At 34.0% G+C, this 27940-nt stretch overlaps 3 protein-coding genes and 1 long non-coding RNA gene across 4 annotated transcripts in view; all 4 read left to right on the top strand.

Annotated features, from left to right (window-relative positions):
- Positions 1 to 14097, top strand: part of LOC144657841 (uncharacterized) — a 35743-nt gene extending 21646 nt beyond the window's left edge. The window contains exons 31-66 of the mRNA XM_078518202.1: positions 4638 to 4661; positions 4812 to 4835; positions 4948 to 4971; positions 5452 to 5475; positions 5632 to 5655; positions 5757 to 5780; positions 6050 to 6073; positions 6182 to 6205; positions 6296 to 6322; positions 6445 to 6468; positions 6558 to 6581; positions 6809 to 6832; positions 6961 to 6984; positions 7070 to 7093; positions 7196 to 7219; positions 7324 to 7347; positions 7740 to 7763; positions 8133 to 8156; positions 8266 to 8289; positions 8391 to 8417; positions 8541 to 8564; positions 8737 to 8760; positions 8861 to 8884; positions 8989 to 9012; positions 9112 to 9135; positions 9253 to 9276; positions 9376 to 9399; positions 9908 to 9931; positions 10029 to 10052; positions 12199 to 12225; positions 12330 to 12353; positions 12573 to 12611; positions 13145 to 13168; positions 13280 to 13300; positions 13866 to 13889; positions 14078 to 14097. Of these exons, the coding sequence (XP_078374328.1) occupies positions 4638 to 4661; positions 4812 to 4835; positions 4948 to 4971; positions 5452 to 5475; positions 5632 to 5655; positions 5757 to 5780; positions 6050 to 6073; positions 6182 to 6205; positions 6296 to 6322; positions 6445 to 6468; positions 6558 to 6581; positions 6809 to 6832; positions 6961 to 6984; positions 7070 to 7093; positions 7196 to 7219; positions 7324 to 7347; positions 7740 to 7763; positions 8133 to 8156; positions 8266 to 8289; positions 8391 to 8417; positions 8541 to 8564; positions 8737 to 8760; positions 8861 to 8884; positions 8989 to 9012; positions 9112 to 9135; positions 9253 to 9276; positions 9376 to 9399; positions 9908 to 9931; positions 10029 to 10052; positions 12199 to 12225; positions 12330 to 12353; positions 12573 to 12611; positions 13145 to 13168; positions 13280 to 13300; positions 13866 to 13889; positions 14078 to 14097 (881 nt within the window). The remainder of the gene's footprint in view (positions 1 to 4637; positions 4662 to 4811; positions 4836 to 4947; positions 4972 to 5451; positions 5476 to 5631; positions 5656 to 5756; positions 5781 to 6049; positions 6074 to 6181; positions 6206 to 6295; positions 6323 to 6444; positions 6469 to 6557; positions 6582 to 6808; positions 6833 to 6960; positions 6985 to 7069; positions 7094 to 7195; positions 7220 to 7323; positions 7348 to 7739; positions 7764 to 8132; positions 8157 to 8265; positions 8290 to 8390; positions 8418 to 8540; positions 8565 to 8736; positions 8761 to 8860; positions 8885 to 8988; positions 9013 to 9111; positions 9136 to 9252; positions 9277 to 9375; positions 9400 to 9907; positions 9932 to 10028; positions 10053 to 12198; positions 12226 to 12329; positions 12354 to 12572; positions 12612 to 13144; positions 13169 to 13279; positions 13301 to 13865; positions 13890 to 14077) is intronic.
- Positions 14098 to 14154: 57 nt separating this feature from the next.
- On the top strand, positions 14155 to 14413 carry LOC144659021 (uncharacterized). Its single transcript, XR_013571838.1, has 3 exons — positions 14155 to 14198; positions 14300 to 14323; positions 14394 to 14413. It is a non-coding gene; the product is annotated as an uncharacterized LOC144659021 (long non-coding RNA).
- Position 14414: 1 nt separating this feature from the next.
- Positions 14415 to 27940, top strand: part of LOC144657840 (uncharacterized) — a 33616-nt gene continuing 20090 nt past the window's right edge. Inside the window, exons 1-60 of the mRNA XM_078518201.1 lie at positions 14415 to 14423; positions 14518 to 14541; positions 14597 to 14669; positions 14770 to 14793; positions 14876 to 14899; positions 16835 to 16858; positions 16964 to 16987; positions 17084 to 17107; positions 17222 to 17245; positions 17346 to 17369; positions 17470 to 17493; positions 17599 to 17622; positions 17722 to 17745; positions 17862 to 17885; positions 17985 to 18008; positions 18246 to 18269; positions 18372 to 18395; positions 18487 to 18513; positions 18618 to 18641; positions 18820 to 18858; positions 19391 to 19414; positions 19524 to 19544; positions 20257 to 20280; positions 20573 to 20596; positions 20697 to 20720; positions 20791 to 20820; positions 20912 to 20935; positions 21039 to 21062; positions 21164 to 21187; positions 21270 to 21293; positions 21400 to 21423; positions 21518 to 21541; positions 21650 to 21673; positions 21877 to 21900; positions 22004 to 22027; positions 22130 to 22153; positions 22375 to 22398; positions 22480 to 22503; positions 22597 to 22620; positions 23807 to 23830; positions 23928 to 23951; positions 24036 to 24059; positions 24162 to 24185; positions 24283 to 24306; positions 24406 to 24429; positions 24684 to 24707; positions 25364 to 25387; positions 25778 to 25801; positions 25881 to 25904; positions 25984 to 26007; positions 26103 to 26126; positions 26353 to 26376; positions 26455 to 26478; positions 26699 to 26722; positions 27046 to 27069; positions 27245 to 27268; positions 27364 to 27387; positions 27481 to 27498; positions 27604 to 27627; positions 27718 to 27741. Coding sequence (XP_078374327.1) covers positions 14415 to 14423; positions 14518 to 14541; positions 14597 to 14669; positions 14770 to 14793; positions 14876 to 14899; positions 16835 to 16858; positions 16964 to 16987; positions 17084 to 17107; positions 17222 to 17245; positions 17346 to 17369; positions 17470 to 17493; positions 17599 to 17622; positions 17722 to 17745; positions 17862 to 17885; positions 17985 to 18008; positions 18246 to 18269; positions 18372 to 18395; positions 18487 to 18513; positions 18618 to 18641; positions 18820 to 18858; positions 19391 to 19414; positions 19524 to 19544; positions 20257 to 20280; positions 20573 to 20596; positions 20697 to 20720; positions 20791 to 20820; positions 20912 to 20935; positions 21039 to 21062; positions 21164 to 21187; positions 21270 to 21293; positions 21400 to 21423; positions 21518 to 21541; positions 21650 to 21673; positions 21877 to 21900; positions 22004 to 22027; positions 22130 to 22153; positions 22375 to 22398; positions 22480 to 22503; positions 22597 to 22620; positions 23807 to 23830; positions 23928 to 23951; positions 24036 to 24059; positions 24162 to 24185; positions 24283 to 24306; positions 24406 to 24429; positions 24684 to 24707; positions 25364 to 25387; positions 25778 to 25801; positions 25881 to 25904; positions 25984 to 26007; positions 26103 to 26126; positions 26353 to 26376; positions 26455 to 26478; positions 26699 to 26722; positions 27046 to 27069; positions 27245 to 27268; positions 27364 to 27387; positions 27481 to 27498; positions 27604 to 27627; positions 27718 to 27741 — 1489 coding nt within the window. The remainder of the gene's footprint in view (positions 14424 to 14517; positions 14542 to 14596; positions 14670 to 14769; positions 14794 to 14875; positions 14900 to 16834; positions 16859 to 16963; positions 16988 to 17083; positions 17108 to 17221; positions 17246 to 17345; positions 17370 to 17469; positions 17494 to 17598; positions 17623 to 17721; positions 17746 to 17861; positions 17886 to 17984; positions 18009 to 18245; positions 18270 to 18371; positions 18396 to 18486; positions 18514 to 18617; positions 18642 to 18819; positions 18859 to 19390; positions 19415 to 19523; positions 19545 to 20256; positions 20281 to 20572; positions 20597 to 20696; positions 20721 to 20790; positions 20821 to 20911; positions 20936 to 21038; positions 21063 to 21163; positions 21188 to 21269; positions 21294 to 21399; positions 21424 to 21517; positions 21542 to 21649; positions 21674 to 21876; positions 21901 to 22003; positions 22028 to 22129; positions 22154 to 22374; positions 22399 to 22479; positions 22504 to 22596; positions 22621 to 23806; positions 23831 to 23927; positions 23952 to 24035; positions 24060 to 24161; positions 24186 to 24282; positions 24307 to 24405; positions 24430 to 24683; positions 24708 to 25363; positions 25388 to 25777; positions 25802 to 25880; positions 25905 to 25983; positions 26008 to 26102; positions 26127 to 26352; positions 26377 to 26454; positions 26479 to 26698; positions 26723 to 27045; positions 27070 to 27244; positions 27269 to 27363; positions 27388 to 27480; positions 27499 to 27603; positions 27628 to 27717; positions 27742 to 27940) is intronic.
- LOC144658767 (uncharacterized) lies at positions 22661 to 23712 on the top strand. Its single transcript, XM_078519234.1, has one exon. It carries the CDS (start codon positions 22673 to 22675, stop codon positions 23600 to 23602), a length of 930 nt encoding a protein of 309 aa, XP_078375360.1. The 5' UTR covers positions 22661 to 22672; the 3' UTR covers positions 23603 to 23712.

The raw sequence follows: 27940 nt of genomic DNA, 5'->3' as shown, positions 1-27940 counted from the left end.
CTACCATTTCGACGGCCCAAGACCATACAATCCATGTCATTGTTGACTACAGAGTTGGAACATGCCCATTAAATGCTAATAAGTGCGATGGCAAGTAAAAATTTAGGCCAAGTAAAAAAAAAACAAATGTTTCTCGTTCCGATTTCTATAAAAAAAGAGAGCGGCCGGGCGCATTTTTTTAATTTTTAATTATTTATTATTTTGTTGCATTCCATACCTGTGTTGTTCGAATATGTGAATATTGATGTAAAAGTAGTAAACTTGATTTAAGTGTCAATCGCTCTAGCGTTTTAAACACCTATTATTGACACTAATTTTTTTTCCTCCATCGTCAAATTCTCCAGGCCAGAAGCGAACTTCCAAAATAAATCCTGCAAGGTAATTGACCTATCCAGTACGGACCTAGTGTAACAAGGATTTAAAGTTTTGGGCCTTAGTTTGTATTAAACGCAGACAAAAGCCATGTCTTACTCCGTACAAAGTGAAAGTAAACATTGTTGGTTTTTGTTCGTTCTAACTTTTCCAAAAATAAAAAAGAGAGGCGGCCCCAAAAAATGAAGCGGGCGGGGACGAGAAACACTTAATTGGCCATACTGACACGTTGTCGCCCCATCACATGCTGCGGAGGTAAGTTTTCAATCAGCGCAACGCACTGAATGATCGTTCTGCAGAACACGATGTAGCAGGTATCACTCACGGATATGAAGAACGTAAGGAAACTCTGAAAACTTATCAAATAGATCATTCTCTTGCATTTCTGAAACAGACATGTAGCCATATCCGCGCACACGACGAAAACTCGCGCACTTTTTCGGCTCGGCTTCCAGAATGTCTCCGTCGATTTTATAAAATTTAGTAACGCAGAGAAGCTTTCTATATCAGGTGTTTAACTGTGACAGATATTTGCAGTACAGTGCCCAACAGTAAAAAAAAAATACAAACATGTATATCAACAAATGATCTCCTTAAAATAGAAAATATCTATCTCTTCGAAAAAAAAAAAACTTCTTTAAAAACTGGCTTTGCCCAAATTTCTCTTGCTGCCCAAAAAATCTGAGTTGCCCAAAATTTGAGGGGGCTGCAGCCCCCCCCCTCCCTGCCCCCCCGGCCTGTACGCCTATGGGGAAGGGTCCGCCTTTCGCCAAGTTCTTTCTCCTAGTGTAAACCGTGCCGTAAGGTATTCTTTAACCTTCTGCGAAATTCTAAAGTTGCTCCTCGGTTTGCTTAGGGCCCATCCTGTTTGTATAGGATTGATTTATTTAAAACTCGAAATTGCGCATGCTTTCCAAATTTTGATTTAAAAAAATTATAGTGACATTGCCTTGTTGGCACAAGCGATCAGCGGTCTCCCCATTTATGCGGACCTCTGCGGAAGCAGCATCACACAGTATCGATATTGTCGAGATGTACGCTGTAAATGGTGATGTTTCTTCGGAATACAGACCTCAAATCGCGGCTATGTTCTCTGAATACCAGTCTCGGAGTGTCTTTTGACTGATTCTTGAAGAAAAACGGCTCTGAAACGGTGTTCAATGGGCTATTTAGTGCGAAATGTAGCCTTGGATTCAGGCTTTCGCTCGCCAACAAGGGACTCGATAGATGCCGTGGTACTCAAGTTTTGAAGGCAATACCTACCAATTTGCTGGAGTTATTATAGGATTTAGCAATCTGGGGATTGTTAACCGTCTAACGTTGGACATAAACCGAGATGAGAAGCAGGTAGGCTGCATGTGTGTCAAAATCTGCTTGAGAGAGTTCGATTTCAATATAGGCGAAAAAATCGAAAATGCTGGTACATGTGCTGATAAAAACGGTCACAACTTTTGAAATATTGAAAACGTACATGGGATTTTGCACATATTTGCAGATTAACGACTACTCTAGTCGGCTGTATAGGCTAGAAGTATTAGGTTGGTCCCAAAATTTAAAAAATAGCCTCTAAATCGAAGCCAATTTACAGTCTTCGCTCGAAGGCGATTAGTAGTGGTCATATTACGCTCCATTTTGCCTTTTCAGGAGAATTGAGAGGGAAATTGTGACTTTCTTGGAAAACTAAAAAGGTTTATGAGCAAATTGATATAAAATTTGCGGCTAGATGATGCGAAAAAAATATTTTACAGTGTTACGAAAAGTGCCTATTTTTCAATTTTCGAGACGTTGTGACGGGGGCTGACAAGGTAAAATATTTTATGGCTTCTAACGCGGCCAGAATATCATTTCAAATCAAACCAAATCTGTTTTAGTTCTTACCTCGGTAAAGTCTTTCAGTTGACAGAGTTTCAGGCAAAATTATTTTTTACGCGAAATTGAGTGGGTGTTTCTAAGAAAGACGCCCTCTTAAATACCAATTGAATTTTAGATGAGAAATTCCGGAAGTGACATCTGTGTTCAAAATAGGAATTTTTGTACAACTTAAAGTTCCGAAAAAAAAGACCACATGTTTTGTTCAAATCACAGACAAACATGATCAGGAAAACAAAACAGGCCAATGGGTTTTATTCACGAAAATACAACTTTCTTAAGAAAGAGTTTGTAAACAAGACAATGGAATCGAATTACATTTCACACGAAATTTGCATACATTTGAACTTGCAAAAAAGAAGTATCTCTGCCGAGACATAATAGCGAGATCTTGCATTAATAATTATTGTATTCTGATCTGATTGTTATTTTTTATGCATTAACTATTTGAAAGTGGTTCTCATCGATGAAAACAAAATGGTTTTTCATTCACTGCTTGAAGTATTTATAGACGTGAAAACATTCGCTTAGTCAAATTACATTCTGCACGAAATATTTTGTATCCATTTGTCCCGAAACTTTGAGGAAATTGAAATCTTTGTTGGACAGTACTGCATAAAAGTAGTTCATAGAATTGAATAAAAAGATAAGAGCCATATTGATAAAAGAAATTTTAAAACTTTATTTTGGCTCATTTTGACGAAATTCAGGATTTCAACATGATATCATGGTAGCGGGCAGAAGTCGGTTCGTTCTGAATTTTTCAATACGGTATACAAGTTACAGGTCAATATACAAACCCTCTGTACAGTAAAAAACGTTTTGGGAACAAACCATTGTGAACTTATTTTCTATGTTGATCAGTTAAAATCTTTAGTACGACATGGGGTTTGTTATCAAGTTCGTTAGTACGTTAATACTGCAAGGTGTATAACCTCAGAGAATTATTATCAAGTGTGTTTTGTTTTATTAGCGGTTTATACTCTAAGGTCTTGGTATGGGAGATCAAAATTAAGGCAAATTTCTGTTATTATCTGATTGCTTGGCACAGATTAGTACGATACTGAATTGGCTAGGAAATGTAAACAAACATTAAATTGAATGAGAGTAGAAAGGGAGGGACAGGTGGGGGTGAAAGGCTAAGGAGATGGAAAGGGAGGGAGAATTAAAATCCATGCTTGGCAATATCACGCAGCCTTTGACTTCTGTTGTTTTCTCACAAGAACAAAACTTAAGGTGGGGTTCTACCTGAATTTGAATGGAACTTTAAGAGTTTTAAAGAAGGGATTGAAGAAAAGAATGGAAACACCACCAAACAGTTGACCCCCTCGCAAGAGCACTCCGAGTTGTCAGGAGACTGTTTGGTGTCCTTCCACCAATTTTTAACTTCAAATTCAAATTTTAAAATCACATTAAATCTCCAATATTTCTTATTTGTCTAAATTTTACTAATCCTTTGAGAAAAACTATCGCCTCCCAGACATCCCCCAAAATCGTCCAAAAATTAACAAAATACTGCAAAACAAATATATATGGGATAAGTAAAGCTTTTTTGGATTCCTTGAAACACGGCTGAAATGGTTTTCAGTGTTTTCCAGCTCTTATACTTTGGGTCAGTACTACTATTCTTCACCAGTTGCTATTACAGTAATGGTATGAAACAAATACCTAATCATTGGTCAATAAGTTGTGATCATTTTCTTGACAATAGTAATTACCTGATTAAGAGTTGTATACTGTTCCATTAAAGTGTAAGGGCTGGAAAATACTGAAATGCGTCAGCCACCTAAAGCGTTGGAAAAATTGGTCTTCAGGTAAAAACCCCGCCTTTATTAAGTATTGCGAAAAGGCTGCACTTTGCTAAGTGTTACAAATTTATATTTTCTAGACGTCTAGTTCAATCGTTTATTTGTATTGTGCGAAATATATTTTTATAAATTGATAATGATAAAGTAATAATGCAATCTTGAAAACATTCCAGATTTTCATAATTAAATAGAAACACGAAAATTACAAAATTGGGAAAACAAGCCTGTCAAAATGACGTTGCCATGGTGATTTCAAGTTACTGGCACAATAACTAATCCTACCAAATTATTGCGTGATAAATTTTAGATAAACGCGCAAAGTTTGGCAGCGTTTGGTTGAATCTTGAAAAAGTTATAAGCGTCCAAAGTCAGCGCGGGCCTCAAAAGCCCCCCCCCCCCCCCGGCCTGAATAGGTTTAAGTGACTGTTTTTCCAGTGATTTTTACTGTACTGTACCCTGCCTTTCAAGTCAAAACAGATAGCTAATTATTAAGCGCCCGATTTTAAGCTTCTCAAGCTTCTCAAGCTTCTTGTTCATTCTGTTTTCGGTATTAATTTCTCTTTATCTTTCGCATCTTTTCATTTGCAGGTCCAGAGATCTCAAGCACACATGGTAAGACTGCCACGTGAAATTGTTTTAGTTTTTGTATTTCAATATAATTTTACCCGCTGTCATATATCTTATTATATTTAGTTTTTCTGGATTTTATTTTAAATTAATCAGTTCTATCATTACCTTAACTTTCGTTCTTTTTATTTCCAGCACCAGAAATAACTACCACAGATAGTAAGTCTAATTAAATTTAAATGAAATGATTGGTTTTTCTAGATGTATAAATCTAGTTTTATTGCTATCATATGCATGTCTTTACTTTATCTTTTTTTCTTTTCAATTGTAGTGACTGAAGAACCTACTACAGATGGTGAGTTTGATATATATATATTATGTGTTTTTTTCATTCAAGTCTTAAAACATTGATCAATAAAACAATGCAACTAACGACGGATTTAATATAGACGTTTTTGAAAGGAAAGATCTTACCTACGGCCTCATGCAAATTCTCAAAAGGATAAATTCGTCTACTTTAATTTACACTTCACATGGATTGTTATGTAGCCTAGGCTGTGCGAAAAGATGTTAAGAAACCCTTCTGATTAAATTGAAATTGAAAAACACAAGGGCATTAAATATGGGTAGTTTAAAAAAGGAAACGAAGGCATATCAACTGAAAACTCAAACGATCACAATAAGCCGATTTTTGCGTGTCTTTAAATTTACAAAACAGAAGATACATACTACAAGCGACAAGTCTAGCATTATTACAACTTAAAGTTGCTTTCATATCTGTATTTTCTTTCGTATTTTTTTCAATATCAACTTACCCTTACTGTTTTATTTCTAGCACCAGAAACAACTCCTACAGAAGGTAAGCCTTACGGTATTATTTTATTATTTTTTTATTATCAATGTTCTTCCTTCTAAATCCATCGCTATTTTTTAAACCTTTTTTTTTTCATTTTTTCTTGTTTTTTTTTTTTTCCTTTTTTTTAAATCTTGTTTTTTCCCCTTTTTTCTTTTCCAGCACCAGAAGTAACTACTTCAGATGGTAAGTTTAACATTGATGTAACTGCCATAGTTTTAATTTCTGCCCCTCTAAGTTTTTGTTACCTCGTTAAATCGTATCTTTCATGATTTTTTTAAATCTAGCAACAGAAGTAACTACTACAGATAGTAAGTCTAAAGGTGGATTTCCACTGACGCGTAATTTTTTACGTGCATTTACGTGCGTGAAATAATTTAGCGACAATGTACGTTTTCGCAAGTCGTTCGTACATTATCTCTAATTTTTTTCACGCACGTAAACGCAGGTAAAAAATTACGCGTCAGTGGAAATCCAGCATAAAATTGACCTTGCTTTCACAGTTTTAGATTTAATTTTTGTCGTTCTTAGTTATTGACTATTACTATCAATCTTATTTCTTTTCCTTTTTCGTTTTCAGCACCAAAAGTAACTTCTACAGCTGGTAAGGCTAACATTGATGCCAGTCTCACTACCATAGTTTTAGATTTTTGTCTTTTTTTAGTTTATTGCTTTTTTTCTAAATCCTATATCTATGGTTTTTGATTTCCAGTTCCAGAAGTATCTACTATCGATAGTAAGTTTAACATTGATGTTACTGCCATAGGTTTAGACTTTCGGCGCTAAAAGTTTATTGCTATCTTTTTTAAATCTTTTTTATTTCCAGCACCAGAAGTGACTACTACTGCAGATAGTAAGTATAACGGTGCTCTTATTTAAAACTGTTTACGATTAGCTGTTGTTTTAATTTAACCTTATCCTTGGAGACCCAAGGGCAGTTGCTTTAACCTTAACTTTTGTACTTTATCATTTCAGCACCAGAAGTAACTACTACAGATGGTAAGTGTAATAGTTTCAAATTTCCTTCGCTCAACTTTTCTATCACTATTTCTTTAAATCTTATCTTTTCTTCCTTTTTTCATTTCCAGCATCCGAAACAACTACTACAGTTGGTACGTTTACCCTCATTATTACTAGCTTATAGCTTAAGATTTTTGTCGTTTAATGTTCATTTCTATTTCTTTACATCTTATCTTTTATACTTTTTTATTGTTAGCATCAGAAGTTACTACTTCAGATGGTATATATAACATAGTTTTTGGCATACTTTTGGATTTTTGTCGTTCTAAGTTGATAGCTATTTCTTTCAATCTAATCTTGCTTTCATTTTTACACCCAGCACCAAAAGAAACTACAACAGACGGTAAGTTAAACATTGAATTTTTTGAAACATAGTTTTAAAAAAAGAACAATTTCCAAAAATTGTTTCAGGTTTTTTTCGAATTTTATTTCTTAATCTTCATCTTATCATTCGTGTCTTTTCATTTCTAGCACCCGAGATATCTACTACAGATGGTAAGTTTAATAAATCATGATATTTTGAAATGTTGTATATTTGTTATATTTTTAATCTAATATTATCGACCTTATATATTTGCAGCAGCAGAAATAACTGCGACAGATGGTAAGTGTAACGTTTAAGATGGTCAATGGAACTGTTTTAGTTTTTTAATTTTATAACTATATCTTTTACTTTAGCTCATCTTTCTTGTCTTTTATTTTCCAGACACAGAAAAAGCTACGACAGATGGTAAGGTCAAGTTCATCTTCCAAGAAATTGTTTTAGTTTTATATTTCGAATTTTACTACCAAATCCTCATCTTCATCTTCTCTTTCTTGTCTTTTTATTTCCAGTACCAGAGATGACTACGACAGAAGGTAAGTGTAATGTTAATGTCACTTGCAAGTGTTTTAGTTTTTGCCAGTTTGCTCTCAACGAGCAGACCCTTATTTTTCTCAGGCGAGTGAGCAAGCACGAGAAAAAGATTACTTGGCATTGGGAATCACCTCTCCGCGTGCCAAATAATTTTCCAGGGCGCTTGCCCGCCTCGACCGACGCCGAGAAAAACGAGGAACACCTCGTAGTCTATCACTATTTTAGTTACCTTTACTATTGCCTTTTTTCATTTAATATTACGTTAATACTACTAAAATTGCTTTAGCTGTTTCGTTTCGTTATCACAATTTACCCATCTTATTTTAAATTTTCTTCGCTCTAAGTCTATTATTATTATTTTTTAAATCTTATATTTTTTCTTTTTCTTTTCCAGCACCAGAAGTAACTACTTCAGATGGTAAGTTTAACATTGACGTTACTGCCATAGTTTTAATTTTTGCCCCTCTAAGTTTTTGTTACCTCATTAAATCGTATCTTCCATGCTATTTCTAGCACCAGAAGTAACTACATAGGTGGATTTCCACTGACGCGTAATTTTTTACGTGCGTTTACGTGCGTGAAAAAAATTAGAGACAATGTATGAACGACTTGCGTACACGTTTGCACAAAAATTTTTCACGCACGTAAACGCAGGTAAAAAAAAAAAGCGTCAGTGGAAATCCAGCATAAGATTGACCTTGCTTTCACAATTATAGATTTGATTGTTGTCGTTCTTAGTTAATTGCTATTTCTATCAATCGTGTATTTTTTCCTTTTTCGTTTTCAGCACCAGAAGTAACTTCTACAGCTGGTAAGGCTAACATTGATGCCAGTCTCACCACCATAGTTTTAGATTTTTGTCTTTCTTAGTTTACTGCTTTTTTTCTTTAAATCTTATATTTATGATTTTTGATTTCCAGTTCCAGAAGTATCTACTATCGATAGTAAGTTTAACATTGATGTTACTGCCATAGGTTTAGACTTTCGGCGCTAAAAGTTTATTGCTATCTTTTTTAAATCTTTTTTTATTTTTTTTTATTTCCAGCACCAGAAGTGACTACTACTGCAGATAGTAAGTATAAAGGTGCTCTTATTTAAAACTGTTTACGATTAGCTGTGGTTTTAATTTTAACCTTATCCTTGGAGACCCAAGGGCAGTTGCTTTAACCTTAACTTTTGTACTTTATCATTTCAGCGCCAGAAGTAACTACTACAGATGGTAAGTGTAATAGTTTCAAATTTCCTTCGCTCAACTTTTCATTTCCAGCATCCGAAACAACAACTACAGGTGGTAAGTTTAACATTGATATTTCTTCCGTAGTTTTAATTCATGTCGCTCAAAGTTTATTGCAGTCTTATTGAATCTTATCTTTTATTTTTTTTACTTCCAGCACCAGAAGAAACTACTACAGATGGTAAATTAAACCTTTATGTTACTAACATAGTTTTAGACTTTTGTCGTTTTAATTTAGTACTTTTTATTTAAATCTAATCATTCATTACTTCTCATTTCAGCACCAGAAATAACTTCTACTGATGGTACGTTTACCCTCATTATTACTAGCTTATAGCTTAAGATTTTTGTCGTTATATGTTTACTTCTATTTCTTTAAATCTTTTTTTTTATATTTTTTTATTGTTAGCATCAGAAGTTACTACTTCAGATGGTATATATAACATAGTTTTTAGCATACTTTAGGATTTTTGTCGTTCTAAGTTGATAGCTATTTCTTTCAATCTATTCTTTTGTTCTTTTTTACACCCAGCACCAATAGAAACTACAACATATGGTAAGTTAAACAGTGAATTTTTTAAACATATTTTTAGATTTTTGTTGTTTTCTCGTTATATCTTTAACTTTATTGCTATTACTTTAAATCCCACTCTTCATTCTTTTTCATTTTCAGCACCAGAAGAAACTACTACAGATGGTAAGTCAAACACTGATATTTGTACCCTAGTTTTAGAATTTTGTCTTTCCAAGTTTACTGCTATTTCTTTAAATCTTACTTTTTCTTTTTCATTTCCAGCACCAGAAGTAACTACTGGAGTTGGTAAGTCTAATTTTGTTGTTTTCTTACTATAGTTACTACTGTAGGATTTTTGTTGTTCTAAATTAGATAGATAGATAGATAGATAGATAGATAGATAGATAGATAGATAGATAGATAGATAGACAACTTTATTTAAAGTGGGTAGCACGTAACAGAAATTCTGAAAAACCTGTGGCCCTCTATTTCTTAAAAAAATTACAATTACTAAAAATATAAAACTAATTAAATTAATCTAAATAATCTAATTACAAAAATTTAAAAACTCTAAAATTACAATAATTAATTTAAAATACAAATTATTTGTCTACTACTTCTAATATTACTTTGCTTATTCTAATATTGCTTTTCTTTTTTTGCTTTTTCTCGCTTTAAATCGTATCTTTTATGCTCTTTGATTTCTACACTAGAAGTATGTACTAGAGATAGTAAGACGGAGATCGACGTTGCTACAATAGTTTTAGGTTTTTTATCGTATTTGTCTTATTTTGTTTTTCTTTTTCATTTCCAGCACAAAAAGTATCTACAACAGATGGTAAGTCTAACACTGATGTTTCTACCATAGTTTAAGATTGTCCTCGATGTAAGTTTTTTTTCTTTCAATCTTATATTTCATGGCTTTTGATTTCCAGTCCCAGAAGAATCTACTACCTATGGTAAGTTTAACATTGATGAAGATGAATTTTTTGTGTGGACTTTAAAGTCTACACATTGTTGTGATGCAGTTTTTTCCGATTGGGGGGTCACTTTCCGTGATAACTCGGGTTAGTGCTTTCGGAAGTTTTCGACAGTGATCGGAGAATCCGAAGTTTCGGTGAGATGGGCAGCCAAGGCAGTAAACCCAGAAATTCGAGTATCGAGTAAGTCGCACTTTATTCTTGAATCTAGAAGCCTTTTTTGACACATCTTTCGAAGAGCGCGTGGTGGCTGGAAAATATACATCAAGGAAGAACTTCAAAGGCAGCGGTGGCGCAGATGAAAAGTGAAATAACAATCGCGACGGCTGAAATCTGCATATCTAATGAGCTGAACAACTGCGGTCGTACGTCACGTTTCTTTTTTTTTTCACACTTTTGACTCACTTTCCGCAGTGTTTGTTTTTCTGTGCGGCTTGAGAATTTTTGATTCGCATATTAAAACGAATCAAATGGTTATTTATTTATTTCAGCTTTGCCACACACAATGAATGCACAACGAGTTGTATCAAAACAAGTTCGCTGATCATGTTGTTTTATCTTGGACTCCGGGATATAATTCACCAGCTCCATTTCTCTCAAGTAGTATATTTAACAGAAGACCGATGTCGAATTTAGAACTGAACTAAAACATTGTCATGAAAAGAATAAAAATAACATCGAACCGCAGAATATGCATATATCCAAACCGTGCGACAAAATAATTTAATTGTCGGTTCAAATAACGTCCTTCGCCGCCTCTCAAAACACCGACTCCAAGTGAATATTTCGTGAACAGAAAAATATATTTCTCCGCCTTTCTACGCAAGCTACTAAGAAATTATTTGTGAAAGCTTATTGAAACGTTCTTATTCCAAAAAGGTTAAAAAAAGAACTCATTGAAAGAAAATAAGTTTTTCGATGAATTGTTTACACAAGCTTTACACAAAAAGTAAGGGTTGTGTAAACAAGCGATGCGAGACAGTTCACGTGCTCCACGCAACATTTCTTTTTTTTTTTAATGAAAATAGTATCCTATCTTGCTAGCGGTAAGGAAAGGCTTTTGGTCTAATAACTGCTGTTCTTGTAGGATTCTAGGTTTTTATTTGCATGAAAAAAGGCATTTGTCGTGAACGACGTGACAAAGGGTCACACCACGCTCATTCACATAACGTGACATCCCAAGCGGCAATGGTAACGTGTGTTTCTTGAAGCGTAGTACATAAGACAAGTAATAGTACACTTTGTTCTTCCAACAGTCTTGTAAAAAAAAAAAATGGTTGATAAGTTCTTTGAATTCTTCGAATTACTCGATTCGAAACTTGAAGTTGTTGACTGCTACAGTAACTCATTGATTAATTCATAATGTCAACTTTTATTCAAATGAAAGTCCACACATGTTCGCATAGCGGACTCACTTTTACTGTTATTCAACAATGACACGAGCATGGGACAAAGAAAAATTCTGAGTCCACGACGGGAATCGAACCCATGGCCTCCCAGATACCGGTTGGGCGCTCTAACCCACTGAGCTACCAGAGAGTCGTGGTGAGCTGGGCCATTTACTAGGTTGATATGTGACACGCGTACTGCATACTGCTAGGATAAGCAATGTCGAAATCATCAAGTGTGTTGTAAATAATAAAGATGGTAAATTTTAAGCTTGAGTCCCCGGGGACTCAGAATTTTTCTTTGTCCCATGCTCGTGTCATTGTTGAAAAAATTCACCTTCATTATTTATCACCGAGCTTAAAATTTACCATCTTTATTATTTACAACACACTTGATGATTTCGACATTGCTGATCCTAGCAGTATACAGGACGCGTGTCACATATCAACCTAGTTAATGGCCCAGCTCACCACGATTCTCTGGTAGCTCAGTTGGTTAGAGCGCCCAACCGGTATCTGGGAGGCCATGGGTTCGATTTCCGTCGGGTACTCAGAATTTTTCTTTGTCCCATGCTCGTGTCATTGTTGAAAAAATTCATCTTCATTATTTATCACCGAGCTTAAAATTTACCATCTTTATTATTTTTAACATTGATGTTTGTACCAAAGTTTTAGACTTCTGACACTCGAAGTTTATTGCTTTTTCTTTCAACCTTATCTTTTGTTTTAATTTCCAGCACCAGAAATGACTACTACTGAAGATAGTAAGTATAACATTGACAATACTACCACACCCGTTTAGATTTTTTTCGTTCTAAGTTTATTGCTTTTTTCTTTAAATCTTACCTTTTTCCTTTTTCACTTCCAGCACCAGAAGTAACTACTACTGACGGTAAGACTAAGGTCCCCGTTGCTACCATTGTTTTATATTTTTGTCGTTCTTACTTCACTGCTTGTTTTCTTTAAATCTTTCCTTTCATGGTTTTGATTTCCAGTCCCAAAGGTATTTACTAACGATTTTAAGCTTAACATTGATGTTACTGCCATAGGTTTAGACTTTTTTCGCTTAGAGTTGCTATCTTTTTTAATGTTATGTTTTTTTAATTTCCAGCACCAGAAGTAACAACTACTGCAGATAGCAAGTATAAAGGTGCTTTTATGTAAAATTGTTTATGATTTGTTGTGGTTTTAATTTTATTGCTGTTTTTATTTAAAGACTCTCTCTCTGTCTCTCTTGCAAACGAAGCGATTCGAACAAAATATCCCCTCTTTGAAAAAGGTAAGATGTTCAAACTGTCTATGAACAGCAACAGTATTTTGACAGCAGTATATATTCATTACTCAGATTAACGAAGATTGGAACAAGCTAGGGCGAATCACTTCAAAACGAAGGTTTCATAACGTACGAAACCTCAAGCCGAAGCGCGCAATGCATCCCGGTAGACAGAGAGTCTTTAAATTTTATCTTTTTTGCCTTTCCTATCGATTTTAAGTCTGATACATTTATTGCTGCTTTTTTAATGTTAGTATATGTCTGTAGAAATTGTATTGTTTTCCAATCGAACCTATTGCTACCACTAGCTACTACTGATGCAAGACTAACATTTATTTTTCTGGAAGGTTTATTTCGATGAAACTCGTTGTCTTTATTTAAATCTTATCTTTCATTTTTTTCATTTCCAGCACCAGAAGTCACAACGACAGATGGTATGTTTAACGTTTATGTTATTACAAATTGACTTATTTTTTTTGGCGTTCATATCTTATAGCTATTACTCTAATTAAACTTGTGTTTTTTTTTAACCTTTTTGTAACCAGAACCAGAAATAACTACATCAGGTAAGATAACACTGATTTTACAAGAATTGATTTGAAGATCATTTGCCTTTGCAAGTTCAAACATAGCGGAGCTCCAGCGCGCGAAGCGTGCCAGTGTAGCACCATGCGTAAGGAAATTTTGTAAACCCATGAAGCCAAAAAGTTTGGTTATCGAGTGAGCGTACGCCCTCCCGTACAGACTCTCGGGTAGGGGGAGGGGAGTTGCAAGGCAACCCGGGTGTGTCAAAACAAGGTATCCGCTGTCCAGTATCAAATGACTATATCGCGGGTTTAGGTGTACAGCTCATTGAGGTCATGTGTTTTTTGAAACTGACCGCTGACCAAGTTCCTTTTCCATTGTATTGCGGGATCAAATCTTCCTTTTTTGTCTAGGGTGACGGATTTTATAAGCGCAATTTCTGCGATTGGAGTTAACGATATGTTTCGGTTACGGATCATATATTTTCAATGAGATTATTTTCACAAAATTTAAGAACCAGAAAATAAGTGTGGAGCTCCGCTTTTAGGGTTGGCCAGATTTGTTTATCATTTGTTCCACTTATCTTTCGTGCTTTCTCATTTTCAGCACCAGAAATGACTACAAAAGATGGTAAGAATAGAAAATATGTTACTAGAATCGCTTTGGATAATTGCTATTTCTTTACACCTATCCTCGGAGACCCAGGGGCAGTAAGTGGGGACGTAACCACCCCTGGGTCTCCTAGGATACTTGAACATAACTTCCCCTGGGTCTCCGAGGATGCTTTAACCTTAACTATTGTCCTGTATCATTTTCAGCACTGATGTTACAACCATAGCTTTAAATTTTCTTCGCTCAACTCTTTTTTTTTTACTATTTCTTTAAATGTTATATTTTTTACTTTTTCATTTCCAGCACCAGAGGAAACTACTACAGATGGTAAGTTTAAAATTAATGTTATTACCATAGTTAAGATTTTAGTCGCCCTAAGTTTATTGCTTTTTCTTTAAATCTTATTTTTCATGATTTTTGTTTTCCAGCACAAGACGTATCTACTACCGATGGTAAGTTTAACATTGATATTACTAGATTTATTGGTATCTCTTTGAATCTCATCCTTTCTTCATTTTTCAGCACCAGAAGTAACTGCTACAGATGGTAAGTGTAATGATGTAGTTTTTACTACTACAGTTTTGGATTTTTGTTGTTTTTAATTTAAGGCTTTTAAATCTTATCTTTCATGCTTTTTCATTTCCAGCACCAGAAGTATCTACTACAGATGGTAAGTCTTAAAGATTAACGTTGCTACCATAGTTTTAAGTTTTTGTCGTTCTTAGGTTATTGCTATTTCTTTAAATCTTATCTCGTTTATCCTTTCTTTTCTAGCACCAGAAGTAACCACTACAGATGGTAAGTATAACATTGATGTCATTACCATAGTTTTAGATTTTTGTCGTTCTAAGATTGTGTTTTTTTTTAAATCTTATCTTTCATGGCTTTTGATTTTCAGCTCCTGAGGTATCTACTACCGATGGTAAGTTTAACATTGATGATATAGAAAAAGCAACAAATTGCATTCTCTTTCAATCTTATCTTCTTACCTTTTTCATTTCCAGCAACAGAAGTAACTACTTCAGATGGTAAGTCTATATCTAACACTGACATTTATACCATAGTTTTAGATTTAACTACAAAGGTGGATTTACACTGACGCGTATTCTTTTAAGTGCGTTTACGAGCGTGAAAAAAATTAGAGACAATGTATAAACGACTTGCGTACACGTTTGCACAAAAATTTTTCACGTACGTAAACGCAGGTAAAAAAAAATAAGCGTCAGTGGAAATCCAGCATAAGATTGACCTTGCTTTCACAGTTATAGATTTGATTGTTGTCATTCTTAGTTAATTGCTATTTCTATCAATCGTGTATTGGAATGGCATAATTATGCGGAATGTAAGTTACGCGGAATGATTCATTGACATAAATTATACTAAAAAGCGCGCCAAATTTTAAAAGAAAAGCCGCCTTATTAAATACTGCTGGCTCAAACAATCAAGGACTGAGCAGGAAACTTCCATAGAACATCGTTGTAAAGATCATTTCACCGTTCAAATCACCAATTTACGCCGAACAGAAGCAGAGAAATTATTTTCGCTATTTGCCGTGACGCTTCCGAGGACTTGAATTATCGACTAGCTGTGTGTGAGTAGTTCTGTTAACATGACCAGGACATGAATGAAAACTCTCGTCTATTTGCCTCAAAATACAGAACGATATTCGTTCTAAAGCTACGTACTTCAAGGCAAGACACACAACTGTCAAGTTCAACCCATTTGAAGAGAAGTTTTTCAAAAGACAACGCATTTAAATATAAAATGAAAGGAAGTGACGTGTTGTTAGTCGCCCGCGAAATAATGTGTGACCGTGTCACTGCCTTGTTCCAGGAATCGTTTCTTTCTAAATCAAAACTTGCTAGGGGTGGGAAAAAGCTAGTGGTTTCATTGAAGACAACTACTTTTGGTATATTTCTAGCTTTTTATTACAGCGATGAAGAGATCGTGACACGGCTTCTCCGCTGGTGTGACACTATTTACACCGCAGTGGATTTTATCGATGTGTGTCTTGTGATCTTTGCGGTAAAATAAAATGTATGTTTAGCGAATGATTTTCTTTTCCTAAGAGAAAGCCGAAGTATTCACAACAAGTAGGCAGTGATAATTACTCGCCGGATTCCTTATCTGCCTTATCGGTAAACCTGCAATGCGAGCTAGATTTGAAATACGATAGCTTGTTTTTACCGTGCAGTGACTATAGTCACTATATGAAAGTTTCGCTCTACTCGATCGGTGGTCGGTTGCCGCTTTTTTAAGTTAATGTTCAAGTCTTCCACTGAGTTTATATAGTCTTCATAATAGGAGGCGAAAAGCTAGTCTCCTTCGCAGCCCGGCACTCGAGCCGAACCGGGAGCGTTGCGTCATTTCAGCCCGAGCGGCTGCGAAGGAGACTAACGAAAAGCAGGGCTAGTAGACTTCTAATGAAACAAATATGCCGTAGTGTTCGTAATCTCTCTCCTTTGTACCCTCTACTTACTGAAGCTGAGATGACATCCGCCAAAACTGGACTTTCTGTCTCGATGTTTTGTTTAACTTATACAGTATTAATAACCGCTACATGAATATTAATACAAAGATGTATCCGAGGCATTTTTCGGTTTGTAGTATAAAGATCTACGGTCGGATGCTTTTCCGTCGCTGTTTTTATCTTTTGACTAAAAGCGATAAACCGTCCACAGAATGGGAAATCCTTAGCATTGGGGAAACACTGGCCGCCGAAATATTTTTCGTAGAACCCGTGAAGAACGCTATCTTCAATCGATTGTCATCATTAAGCCCGCAGTATTTAATAAAGCGTCTGCTCTTTAAAAATTGGCGCGCTCTTCAGTAAAATTTATGTCAATGAGTCATCCCGCGTAAATTACATTCCGCATAATTATGCCATTCCGCAAGTCATGCCACATGCCATTCCGCAAACTCATTCCGACTTTTACCCTCACCGTTTCCTTTTTCGTTTTCAGCACCAGAAGTAACTTCTACAGCTGGTAAGGCTAATATTGATGTCAGTCTCACTACCATAGATTTAGATTTTGTCTTTCTTAGTTTATTGCTTTTTTGTAAATCCTATATCTATGGTTTTTGATTTCCAGTTCCAGAAGTATCTGCTATCGATAGTAAGTTTAACATTGATGTTACTGCCATAGGTTTAGACTTTTGCCGCTAAAAGTTAATTGTGATCTTTGTTAATCTTACCTTTTTTTCATTTTCAGCACCAGACGTAACTACTACAGATGGTAAGCGTAACACTGATGTTACAACCATAGTTTCAAATTTTCTTCGCTCAACTTTTTTTTTACTATTTCTTTTTTTACTAAATCTTATCTTTTCTCTTCCTTTTTCATTTTCAGCATCAGAAGTAACTACTACAGGTGGTAAGTTTAACATTGTTGTTACTTCTATAGTTTTAATTCATGTCGCTCAAAGTTTATTGCTGTCTTATAAAATCGTATCTTTTATTTTTTTTACTTCCAGCACCAGAAGAAACTACTACAGATGGTAAATTTAACATTTATGTTAATAACATAGTTTTAGACTTTTGTCGTTTAAATTTAGTACTTTTTATTTAAATCTAATCTTTCATTACTTCTCATTTCAGCACCAGAAATAACTACTACTGATGGTACGTTTACCCCTTATTATTATTAGCTTATAGCTTAAGATTTTTGTCGTTATGTGTTTATTTCTTTTTCTTTAATTCGTATATCTCATACTTTTTTACTTTTAGCACTAGAAGTAACAACTTCAGATGGTAAATCTTACATAGTTTTTAGCATATTTTGGATTTTTTGTCGTTCTAAGTTGATAGCTATTTCTTTCAATCTATTCTTTTGTTCTTTTTTACACCCAGCACCAGTAGAAACTACAACATATGGTAAGTTAAACATTGATTTTTTAACATATTTTTAGATTTTTTGTTGTTTTGTCGTTATAACTTTAACTTTATTGCTATAACTTTAAATCCCACTCTTCATTCTTTTTCATTTTCAGCACCAGAAGAAACTACTACAGATGGTAAGTCAAACACTGATATTTCTACCATAGTTTTAGAATTTTGTCTTTCCAAATTTACTGCTATTTCTTTAAATCTTACTTTTTCTTTTTCATTTCCAGCACCAGAAGTAACTACTGGAGTTGGTAAGTCTAATTTTGTTGTTTTCTTACTATAGTTACTACTGTAGGATTTTTGTTGTTCTAAATTTATTGCTTTTACTCGCTTTAAATAGTATCTTTTATGCTCTTTGATTTCTACTGCAGCGCTTTAAAGTATCTAGAAGTATGTACTAGAGATAGTAAGACGGAGATCAACGTTGCTACAATAGTTTTAGATATTTATCGTATTTATTTTCTTTTCTTTTTCTTTTTCATTTCCAGCACAAGAAGAAACTACCACAGATGGTAAGTCTTACACTGATGTTACTACCAAAGTTTTAGATTGTTTTCGATTTAAGTTTGTTGCTTTTTCTTTCAATCTTATATTTCATGGCTTTTGATTTCCAGTTCCAGAAGAATCTACTACCTATGGTAAGTTTACCATTGATGTTTGTACCACAGTTCTAGACTTCTGATGCTCGAAGTTTATTGCTTTCTCTTTAAACCTTTTTTTTATTTCCAGCACCAGAAATGACTACTTCTGAAGATAGTAAGTATAACATTGATAATACTACCACACCCGTTTAGATTTTTTTCGTTCTAAGTTTATTGCTTTTTTCTTTAAATCTTACCTTTTTCCTTTCTCACTTCCAGCACCAGAAGTAACTACTACTGACGGTAAGACTAAGGTCCCCGTTGCTACCATTGTTTTAGATTTTTGTCGTTCTTACTTCACTGCTTGTTTTCTTTAAATCTTTCCTTTCATGGCTTTTGATTTCCAGTCTCAAAGGTATTTACTAACGATTTTAAGCTTAACATTGATGTTTTTTAATCTTATGTTTTTTTTAATTTCCAGCACCAGAAGTAACAACTACTGCAGATAGCAAGTATAAAGGTGCTTTTATGTAAAATTGTTTATGATTTGTTGTGGTTTTAATTTTATTGCTGTTTTTATTTAAAGACTCTCTCTCTGTCTCTCTTGCAAACGAAGCGATTCGAACAAAATATCCCCCCCTTTGAAAAAGGTACGATGTTCAAACTGTCTATGAACAGCAACAGTATTTTGAAAACCCCGATTCATTACTCAGATTAACGAAGATTGGAACAAGCTAGGGCGAATCATTTCAAAACGAAGGTTTCATAACATACGAAACCTCAAGCCGAAGCGCGCAATGCATCCCGGTAGACAGAGAGTCTTTAAATTTTATCTTTTTTGCCTTTCCTATCGATTTTAAGTCTGATACATCTATTGCTGCTTTTTTAATGTTAGTGTTATGTCTGTAGAAATTGTATTGTTTTCCAGTCAAACCTATTGCTACCACTAGCTACTACTGATGCAAGACTAACATTTATTTTTCTGGAAGGTTTATTTCAATGAAACTCGTTGTCTTTATTTAAATCTTATCTTTCATTTTTTTCATTTCCAGCACCAGAAGTCACAACGACAGATGGTATGTTTAACGTTTATGTTATTACAAATTGACTTATTTTTTTTGGCGTTCATATCTTATAGCTATTACTCTAATTAAACTTGTGTTTTTTTAACCTTTTTGTAACCAGAACCAGAAATAACTACATCAGGTAAGATAACACTGATTTTACAAGAATTGATTTGAAGATCATTTGCCTTTGCAAGTTCAAACATAGCGGAGCTCCAGCGCGCGAAGCGTGCCAGTGTAGCACCATGCGTAAGGAAATTTTTTTGTAAACCCATGAAGCCAAAAAGTTTGGTTATCGAGTGAGCGTACGCCCTCCCGTACAGACTCTCGGGTAGGGGGAGGGGAGTTGCAAGGCAACCCGGGTGTGGGGTGGGGGCAGGAGAATAGCATCTTATCATACCCCAACGAACGTTAAGGTTAACGCCAGCTTGTATGTTTGATATTGGACATCCATGTCATGGTCAATTGACAGCTGTCAAAACAAGGTATCCGCTGTCCAGTATCAAATGACTTTATCGCGGGCTTAGGTGTACAGCTCATTGAGGTCATGTGTTTTTCGAAACTGACCGTTGACCAAGTTACTTTTCCATTGTATTGCGGGCTCAAATCTTACTTTTTTGTCTAGGGTGACAGGAATTTATAAGCGCATTTTCTGCGATTGGAGTTAACGATATGTTTCGGTTACGGATCTTTCTTGTGTATTATACGTTTAAAAACTTCAAAAACAGTATTTTCAATGAGATTATTTTCACAAAATTTAAGAACCAGAAAATAAGTGTGGAGCTCCGCTTTTAGGGTTGGCCAGATTTGTTTATCATTTGTTCCACTTATCTTTCGTGCTTTCTCATTTTCAGCACCAGAAATGACTACAACAGATGGTAAGAATAGAAAATATGTTACTAGAATCGCTTTGGATAATTGCTATTTCTTTACACCTATCCTCGGAGACCCAGGGGCATGCGCAGTAAGTGGGGACGTAACCACCCCTGGGTCTCCTAGGATACTTAAACATAACTTTCCCTGTGTCTCCGAGGATGCTTTAACCTTAACTATTGTCCTGTATCATTTTCAGCACTGATGTCACAACCATAGCTTCAAATTTTCTTCGCTCAACTCTTTTTTTTTTACTATTTCTTTAAATCTTATATTTTTTACTTTTTAAATTTCCAGCACCAGAGGAAACTACTGCAGATGGTAAGTTTAAAATTAATGTTATTACCATAGTTAAGATTTTAGTCGCCTTAGTTTATTGCTTTTTCTTTAAATCTTATTTTTCATGATTTTTGTTTTCCAGCACAAGACGTATCTACTACCGATGGTAAGTTTAACATTGATATTACTAGATTTATTGGTATCTTTTTGAATCTCATCCTTTCTTCATTTTTCAGCACCAGAAGTAACTGCTACAGATGATAAGTGTAATGTAGTTTTTACTACTACAGTTTTGGATTTTTGTTGTTTTTAATTTAAGGCTTTTAAATCTTATCTTTCATGCTTTTTCATTTCCAGCACCAGAAGTATCTACTACAGATGGTAAGTCTTAAAATTGACGTTGCTACCATAGTTTTAAGTTTTTGTCGTTCTCAGGTCATTGCTATTTCTTTAAATCTTATCTTGTTTATCCTTTCTTTTCTAGCACCAGAAGTAACCACTACAGATGGTAAGTATAACATTGATGTCATTACCATAGTTTTAGATTTTTGTCGTTCTAAGATTGTGTTTTTTTTTTAAATCTTATCTTTCATGGCTTTTGATTTTCAGCTCCTGAAGTATCTACTACCGATAGTAAGTTTAACATTGATGATATAGAAAAAGCAACAAATTGCATTCTCTTTCAATCTTATCTTTTTACCTTTTTCATTTCCAGCAACAGAAGTAACTTCTTCAGATGGTAAGTCTATATCTAACACTGACATTTATACCATAGTTTTAGATTTTTATCTTTCTAAGTTTCTTGCTATTTCTTTAAATCTTACTGTTTTCTTTGTCATTTCCAGCACCAAAAGTAACTACTACAGATGGTAAGTCTGATGTTGTTGTTTATACTATACTTTCGTTGTTCTCAATTTACTGCTTTTTCTTTAAAACGTATCTTTTATGATTTTTGACTTCCAGCTCCAGAATTATCTACTTCCGATGGTATGTTTAACATTAATGGTACTGCCATAGTGTTTGGCTTTTGTCGCTCTAAATTTATTGCTATTTTTTAAAGTTTTATCTTCCTTCTTTTTTTTTTTTCATTTTCAGCACCAGAAGAAATTGCTACAGACGGTATGTTTAAAATTGATGTTACTGCCATAGTTTTAGGGGTTTGTCGTTCTAAATTTATATCTATTTTAATAATAATAATAATAATAATAATAATAATAATTAAAACATATTTATACAGGATGACCATTTCAGTTATAAACACTGCTATCAACATGGGTCCTGTAAAAAAATCTTATCTTCCTTCTTTTTTTTTTCATTTTCAGCACCAGAAGAAACTACTACAGATGGTATGTTTAAAATTGATGTTACTGCCATAGTGTTTGGCTTTTGTCGTTCTAAATTTATTGCTATTTTTTAAAATTTTATCTTCCTTATTATTTTCATTTTCAGCCCCAGAAGAAACTACTACAGATGGTATGTTTAAAATTGATGTTACTGCCATAGTTTTAGGTTGTTGTCGTTCTAAATTTATTGCTATTTGTTTGTATCTTATCTTTTTTCCTTTTTCATTTTCAGCACCAGAAGTAACTACTACAGATGGTAAGACTAAAATTGATGTTACGTAGTTTTAGGTTTTTGACGTTCTTAAGTTATTGCTTTTCTTGAAGTCTTATCTTTCTTGTTTTCTAATTTCCAGCAGCAGAAGTTTTTAATACAGATGGTATGTTTAACATTGATGTTATTGCCATAGTGTTAGGTTTTGTTGTTCTAAGTTCATTGTTTTTCTTTAAAATCTTATCTTCTTTACTTTTTCATTTCAGCACCAGAAGTAACTACTACCGATGGTAAGTTTAATGTTGGTGTTTCTACCATATTTTTGGACTATCTCTTTCAATATTACTTATTTTTTATTTTTTTATTTTCAGCACAAGAAGTAACTACAACAGATGGTAAGTCTATAAACATCGGCATAAACATCGACGTTTTTACGTTAGATTATTTGCTATCACTTTAAAACATCTTTTTTTGTTTTTCATTTCCAGCACCTGAAGTAACTTCTACAGTTGGTATGTGTAATATTGATATTACGTACTTTTAGATCTTGAGCGTGAAGGTAAAATGCCTTCATTCTACAAGAGATACGTCGACGACACCTTAACCATCATGCCAGACCTAACATCAGCGGCTACGTTTCTTCAAGTCCTCAATAATTGCCATCCATCAGTAAATTTCACCATGGAAACAGAGAAAGACCGAGTGCTTCCCTTTCTTGGTATGCAACTGCTGAACAGAGCCCCTAACATCGAGACCAAGGTTTACATAAAACCTACGAACACAGGTCTTTTGCTCCACTATCAGAGCCATGTCGATATTCGATATAAACGAGGGCTCCTGAAAACCATGCTTGATCGTACATATCGATTATCATCGTGTTGGGCATATTTTTCCGAAGAATGTGACCGATTGAAAGTACTGTTCTCCCGGCTGAAATATCCGGAACAGTTCATAAATACCACCGTCCGTTGTTTTGTTAGTTCAAAGACGGAAGATCGACAGCCAATACCAGCCACTGGCGAGAGTCCAACAGTTCGAATAGTACTACCCTTCAAAGATCAGGATTCTGCAGATTTTGTACGGAAACAACTCAACGACCTAAGCCAGAAAACGCGCACAGTCATTCAACCAGTTTTTGTTAGCAACAAAATCGAACAAAAGCTTAAAGTACAAGAGAAAAAACCACCTATTGTAAACCAGCAGTGTGTTGTATACAGATTTCAATGCGACTTGTGTGATGCAAGTTATGTAGGATATACACTGAGGCATTCACATCAGCGCGTGGACGAGCACAAGAACAAAACATCATCTGTTGGCAAGCACTACAGAGACAAACACTGTATTGTCCCAAAAGACCTTGACAAACAGTTTCATGTCATCAAGAAGTGCAAGAATAAGTTTGATTGTTTAGTGCATGAAATGCTAGTAATCAGAGAATTGTCACCATCTCTAAATGTCCAATCAGACTCAATCCGAGCCAAACTATTTGCGTGACATTGCATATTTTATTATGTTAATCTTAAGCGAACTTTTTTTGACAGTTTATTCTTTTCATTTTTTGTTAACTTGATAATGGAGCCATGACGACTCCGAAACGTCGTTCGTTATTATCGTTTATTTTTACTTGCCTTTTAGATCTTTGGCGTTTTAATTAAAGATGTTTCTTTTTTTAATCTTATCTTGTTTTTTCATTTCTAGCACCAGAAGTAACTACTATAGAGGGTACGTCTAACATTGATGTTTCTACCATTATCAGACTTTGTTGCTCTAAATGTATTGCTATCTCGTTCAATCTTATCTTCTTCTTTTTCATTTCCAGCACCAGAAATAACTTCTACAGATGGTAAGTCTTACTTTAAAATTACCACCCGAGTTTTAGTTTTATTACTATCTCTTTAAAATTTACCTTTTTTCCTTTTATTTTCAGCACCAGAAGTAACTACTACAGATGGTCAGTCTAAAATTGATGTTTCTGCTTTTGCTTTAGGTTTTAGTCGTTCAAAGGTTTTCTGCTATTTGTTTTAATCTTATCTTTTTCCTTTTTCATTTTCAGCACCAGAAGTAACTACTTCAGACGGTAAGAATAAAATTGATGCTACGTAGCTTTAGGTTTTTGACGTTCTAAAGTTATCGCTTTTCTTGAAGTCTTATCTTTCTTGTTTTCTAACTTCCAGCAGCAGAAGTTTCTACAACAGATGGTATGTTTAACATTGATGTTACTTTCATAGTGTAAGGTTTTGTCGTTCTTAGTTAATTAATATTTATTTTAATCTTATCTTTTTTCGTTTTTATTTCAGCACCAGAAGTTTCTACTACTGATGGTAAGTTTAATGTTGGTGTTTCTACCGCAGTTTTAGACTATCTCTTTTACAGCAAGGCGCCCAAAAGTGTGACCAGTTTTAATTTATTCACATTCTTTCGTGCAGATTTAATCCAATCAGAAGTCAACTGCAAGCTATCCACGGCTTTTGATTGGATTAAATCTGCACGAAAGAATGTGAATAAATTAAAAGTGGTCACACTTTTGGGCGCCTTGCTGTAATCTTCTCCGTATTTTTTTCTTTTTCATTTCCAGCACAAGAAGTATCTACTACAGATGGTAAGTTTAACATCGATAATACTACCATAGTTTTTAATTTTTGTCGTTCCAAGTTTACATTATTGGTCATTAGGCCCGCGCTGACTTTGAACTTTTATAACTTTTTAAAGATTCAACCAAACGCTGCTAAACTTTCTGAATTTTCCTAAAATTTATCTGGCAACAAATTGGTAGGGTTAAATGATGTGTCAGGAACTTGACATCACCATGGCAACGGCATTTTGACAGGCATGTTTTCCCAAATTCGTAATTTTGCGTGTTTCTATTAATAAAAATCAACTTAAATGGCATAATTTTTACATTTTTACGGGTTTAAAGCACATTTTTATTCATTTTGAGTACTTTGCAATGATTTTGGGTGATTTTCTGGCATTTTGGAAAAATTTTGAAATCCAAGATGGCGGATCCAAGATGGCGGCTTTTTTGACATAATGATGTAATTGTTACGTGATGTGACGTCACCATCCCACGTGATGTATACCAAAAGAAAGAGTTTCGGACGTACAATACATCCTATAAGTTTCATGGTGATTGCTTAAATATTCTGGAAGTTACATAGGGGGGGGGGGGGTTTCGAAGCCCCCGGTCTGAGAAGGTCCAAAACAGCCCGGTCAGAATAGGGTTAAGTCTTATCGTTTTCTCTTTTTCATTGCCAGCGCCAGACGTAACTACTACAGATGGTTAGTGTAAAATTTATAATAATACTATAGTAAATTTTTGTCGTTTTACATTTTTTGAATATTATTTTTTATGGTTCTTTATTTCCAATTGAAAGTGTAACGCTTATGTTACAGAAATCGTTGTTTGTTCTAGATTTTTTTTAAGATCATTTTGTCGTTGCAAGTTTATTCTTAGTACATTGTTCTTATCCTCTGTTTGTTTTGATTTCTGGCGGCTGAGATAACTTCTACAGATGGTATGTCCAATTACTAGAAATTGTTCGCTTTTAATGTTAACTTCCTTGTCTCGTCTTTTTTATCGTTTATATTACAAAAAATTATTTTATTTCCGTATTATTCAAATTAAAGTGCATTTATTTTAATCCTATATTTCTTTCCTGTCATTTCTAGCACCAGAAGAAGCTACTTCAGACGGTATGTCAACGCTACTGTTATTTGAAATTGTTTAAATTTTTGTTCTTATTTTAATGCAATTTATTTATCTTTTTTGCAGCAGTGATATCTCACACTACAGAAAGTAAGTATAACGTTAATGTTTCATTGAAATTGTTTTATTTATTGAAGTTAATTGTTTTTATCTGTTTTATTCTTTCTAGCGCCAGAAGTGACTACTACAGATGGTTAGTATAACATTGATTGGGTTTATGTCGTTTTAATTTTATTTCCTTTGTTGCAATTTCTTTAAATCTTATCTTGTGTTATTTTTCATTTCCAGCACCAGACGTTTCTACTACAGACGGTAAGTGTAACATTCATGTTTCTACCTTTTTCTGATTTTTTTATTTTTTTATTTAAAGTATATTTTTTTAAATTGCTATTTCTTGGAATCTTTTCTTTTTTACTTTTTCATTTCTATCACTAAAAATAACTACAACAGATAGTAAGTCTATCATTTTTAGGTTTTCTCGTTAATTTTTATTGCTGTTATTGTTTTTATCTTTTCCTTTTTGCTTTTTATTTTCCAGCACAAGAAATAAGTACTTCAGATGGTACGTATAACCTAAATGTTACTCATTTTCATTTTGTTGCTATTGTCTTGATCATATCTCTCGTTTTTTTCTATCCAGCACCAGAAATGACTACTACATATGGTAAGTAAAACTAGATTTTTTTCCGTTCAAACTTTATTGCTTTAACTTCAATTTCATCTTTTATGTGCTTTCATTTTCAGCACCAGAAATAACTGCTTCAGATAGGAAGTTAATTGTAACTCCTCTTTTTAATTAATTTTATCTTTTTCTTTTTCTTTGTATTCGATAAGACGCATTGTGTTTATTTTAATCTCATCATTCGCGTTTTAATTTTTTCCAGCGCCAGAGATTTCTACCACAGCTGGTATGTTTACCTTTAACGTTGCTACAATGCTGGAATAAACTATTGGAACACTTAGCCAAATTTCATCTAATTTGGGTCAAAATGATAATTTTTTCAACTGCCCTCTTCTCCATTTTAATGTTGTCAGTTTTTGTCGTGTTGTTAAAAAGCATTGAATTGAATTGAAAACCTCATGTAACAACATTGAGCAGAGGGAGGAGGGGAATTTTTTTTATCCGCAAATCAAGACAATCGCAAAAAAGCGTGTTGTATTTCGTTTGTCTCGACTAGTTTTGTTCAGGATTATTTTAACTAATATTGCATTTTTTACATTTTCTTGCCAGAATCAGAAATAACTACTACAGATGGTAGGTGTTACGTAAATGTTACTTCAAATTGTTCTAGTTATTGTATTATCGTAACTTTGAAGTCAGTAGAATTGTATTATAATGTTCTTGTTGTCTTGAAATTGTTTTATTCGTTGAGAAACGAAGTTTATTCCTATTACATTTTCGCTTATATTCTGTGTTCTCTCATTTCCAGCACCAGAGATATCTACTACAGATGGTAAGTCTAAAGGTACCCTTACTTTAAATTATTTTAGTTTTTTGCGTGACTCTAACTTATTTAAAATCTTATATTTTATATTGTTTCACTTCCAGCAAAAGACGTAACTACAACAGATGGTAAGTCTAATATCAATTTAAATAGCCATTTTTAAGTTATTTTTTATTGCTATTCTTTTTAATCTTTTTTCGCCTTTTCTTTTAAAACGCTAGGAATGAGTACTACAGATGGTAAGTACAACTTCAATGTTACTTGAAATTGTTTTCAATTAGTTCTTTTGTTTTCGTTTTGTTGCTATTATCATTATCTCATCTTTCAGTATTTTTCTCTTTCAGCACCAGACGTAGCTACTACAGATGGTACGTTTATCGTTAATGTTACTAGAAATTAGTTTTCTGTCATGAAAAAAAAAAAATCATTTTTATCCTATATTTTTTTCAAATTTCAAGCACCTAAGATTAGTACGACCGAAGGTAAGTCTAACTTTATTGTTATTTTAAATTTGTTAACTTTTTCCTTCACATATATATTTACTTTAATCTTATTTTTGGAGTCTTCCTGTTAAACACCAGAAATAACTTCCAGAAATGCATAAATTATGACATTAATGTAGTTTCAAATTGTTTAAGTTCTTTTGTTCTTACCTTGTTGATATGGCTTTATGTTATCTTC

Source organism: Oculina patagonica, chromosome 6 (genome assembly GCF_052425735.1).
Source record: "Oculina patagonica isolate OP01 chromosome 6, crgOcupat, whole genome shotgun sequence".
Lineage (NCBI taxonomy): Eukaryota > Metazoa > Cnidaria > Anthozoa > Scleractinia > Oculinidae > Oculina > Oculina patagonica.
Note: the sequence above shows the minus strand (reverse complement) of the source record. Positions and strands in the feature narration are given on the sequence as shown.

Coding starts and splice junctions, on each gene's coding strand:
- LOC144658767 (XM_078519234.1), top strand. CDS start 22,673: ATGCCTTCATTCTACAAGAGATACGTCGACGACACCTTAACCATCATG.